Source organism: Acanthisitta chloris, unplaced genomic scaffold (genome assembly GCF_000695815.1).
Source record: "Acanthisitta chloris isolate BGI_N310 unplaced genomic scaffold, ASM69581v1 scaffold33104, whole genome shotgun sequence".
In the NCBI taxonomy this organism is placed as follows: Eukaryota; Metazoa; Chordata; class Aves; order Passeriformes; family Acanthisittidae; genus Acanthisitta; species Acanthisitta chloris.
Genome location: NW_008671560.1, coordinates 42,284 through 44,941, shown reverse-complemented (window position 1 = coordinate 44,941; position 2,658 = coordinate 42,284). Strand labels below are relative to the sequence as shown.

General features: G+C 41.3%; 1 protein-coding gene across 1 annotated transcript in view; it reads left to right on the top strand.

Moving 5' to 3' along the window:
• Positions 1-1,404: 1,404 nt before the first annotated feature.
• Positions 1,405-2,658, top strand: part of LOC103801725 (protein kinase C delta type-like) — a gene marked incomplete at its 5' end in the record, with an annotated part of 5,434 nt that continues 4,180 nt past the window's right edge. The window contains one exon of the mRNA XM_009074149.1: positions 1,405-1,493. Within this exon, the coding sequence (XP_009072397.1) occupies positions 1,405-1,493 (89 nt within the window). The remainder of the gene's footprint in view (positions 1,494-2,658) is intronic.

Sequence of the window (2,658 nt, the reverse complement as noted above, 5' to 3'; positions counted from 1 at the left end):
GGCTGATGATTGAAGAGGTATTCCTAGGCACTGGTTTAATACAATGAAGTCCACTTAATGCTGTGTGGAGTCAGGCTTTCGTAATTTATGTAGCAATGTGATGTTTTACTTTATGGGATGCTCGTACCTAGAGGTGCAAAGTTAACTGCAGCATGAGCCAGCAATGAATAGACTTAAGTTACAGCATCAGTGTCCTTTAGGACAGTGTTTGGATGGAAAAAAATCAAAAACAGTACAGGGGAAAAAAATTCAATGCTTATTTACTACTATTGCCAAGTTGACATGATAGTATAGGAAAACCTGTACATTCCACATGATACTAATAAAACAGATAAGTATTTTTTTTAGTAAATGCAGTTGTTTCAGTTACCTGTAGCTAACATTTCAGCTCTTTAAAAGACATTTCAGATCTTTAAAAGACACAAAAGGTTTATATTTTTGTTACTTTACCTATTATTTTTAGTTTCAGATCAGTTCCTTCCTCTCTCTCACCCAAAAGCAGGAGGGTTTTAATTGCAATATTAAATGTGTGCATGCAAGACCTAAAAGGTAACAGTGCAGGACCTACCTGTAAGCACCAGGAAAATGTTCCTGGGCACTGTGTACTGAGGAGTGCTGACTGGATGGGATCAGATCAAGTAATCTGGCATAAATAGCAGCCAGGTGTATAGGTCAGGGCAAGCTCCTTCCCACTCTTCCCAGCAAAAGTCTGGACAAAGCTCCACCAGCTTACCTGCATTCCAGCAAACATCTGTGCATCTGGCAGTCTCTCCTGGCATCCTCTGTGCCAGGTTCTGAAGTTTTGGGTCATCTGCTGTACAAAAGTAGAAATAGTTTCATATTTGTTCAATTGAAAAAAAAAGATTTTAATCCTTCTGGGGGCAGAGGGAAGCATTTTTTGGCATTTTCCTTCACATCCTCTGGATTATCACCTCTGTTTTTGAGGAGAATGACTCTGAAGTGATGCCACTTTTCAGCCTGTATGTTGTCACTGGGCAGTTGCAGGTGGCTGATGATTGAAGAGGTATTCCTAGACAGGTGAGGCCCATTCCTATCCCAGCCACTCCCAGAGGACAGAGCTCCCAGTAGATGTCTTTCAAAAGGCATGTGCATATCAGTAAAAACATACAAAGACTATTATTAAAGAGGAGAAAAGGGGCAGTGTTCTCTGAGGGAAGTGGAATGAAGCCTTTATGGCAAGTTGCCACCGTGTCCCCTCTGCTGTTTCAGATTGGACACTGCCGATGTGTGGCAAAGGGATTAACTTGCAGTTTACAGCATCCAGCTGCAGAAATACAGGTATATTGGGATTTAAAGACATGTTCAGTACTTCTCACTCCCATGAAGAGATGCCACAGCAGCTCTTTTGGCCACCTGTGTTGACTATGTTGTAACTGAGCAAAGATTAAAAGATGTTTTGATCTTTTCAGGTTTTATGGAGCTGAAATTCTGTGTGGGCTCCAGTTTCTTCACAGCAAAGGCATTATTTATAGGTGAGTACCAGCTAGCTCCAGGGTGGGACCTAGGAATTGTCTTAGCACTTCATGCATCTTTGACATCCCAGCTGATGTAACAAGTACAAGCTGTCTGTCAGAGATCTGATGCAGTTCCAAGGCCATTAATGTGCCTGAGATGAATCTCTATTTGTGTGATTTTTTTTCTTGGCAACTGGAATGATGGGATGTTGTTTGTATTACACAAAAGCAGTTTTGTTTCAGTAATTTTAAATACTGCCTTCAAATCATGAGTCTGTTTAGTCTGAAGGTGAGGGAAAGGGGCCTTGAGGCTATCAGTCTCCACTGGCCTTGTGCAAACCACTGAGGTGAATGGTGCTTTTGCCTTCTGGTGAAACCACAATAGTGATTCTTCTGCCTCACCAGGTTGAAGCATCAGGGGCCAGACCCTGATCCAGGGCTTCTGACTGTAAATACCCACTTGATAAAAGATCAAAAGTTTATTTTAGTATGCTTTTCCTCTCAATTTCAGCCCTTTCACACCACCCCAGGCTTTCAAAGCACCATTTGGTAACTACTTACTCAGGCAGCTCCTGCCTGTGTAACAAACAGGTACAAAGAAAGATATCTATGTGCTTCAGAGCCAGTTACATGAGGCCTTAGCTTAAACATGCCCCAAACATCTGGTATTGTCCACCTCCCTTTACAGAAACAGGGAGCATCTGTTGGAGTATTCCTCCTTTACAGCAATTTTCTGATGGCAGAGACTAATTAAATAGCATTTGTAAAAAGGATGAACCTTACAGGAATCCTTGGTAAAAAAAGTTGACTTTTAGAAACCTGTCTGCCTCTAGAAAAGATAATCCTAACCCAGGAAAGTACATAACATTTCCAACTCTACTCCCACAGCCTCTTGCAGGTCTTTATACAGGAAGGGATCAAACTCCAGGATATATTGTCTTCAGCACAAAATCATTCCATCCCAGATATTCTAGAAACCTTACAGGAATCCTTGGTAAAAAAAGTTGACTTTTAGAAACCTGTCTGCCTCTAGAAAAGATAATCCTAACCCAGGAAAGTACATAACATTTCCAACTCTACTCCCACAGCCTCTTGCAGGTCTTTATACAGGAAGGGATCAAACTCCAGGATATATTGTCTTCAGCACAAAATCATTCCATCCCAGATATTCTAGATTTAGGCT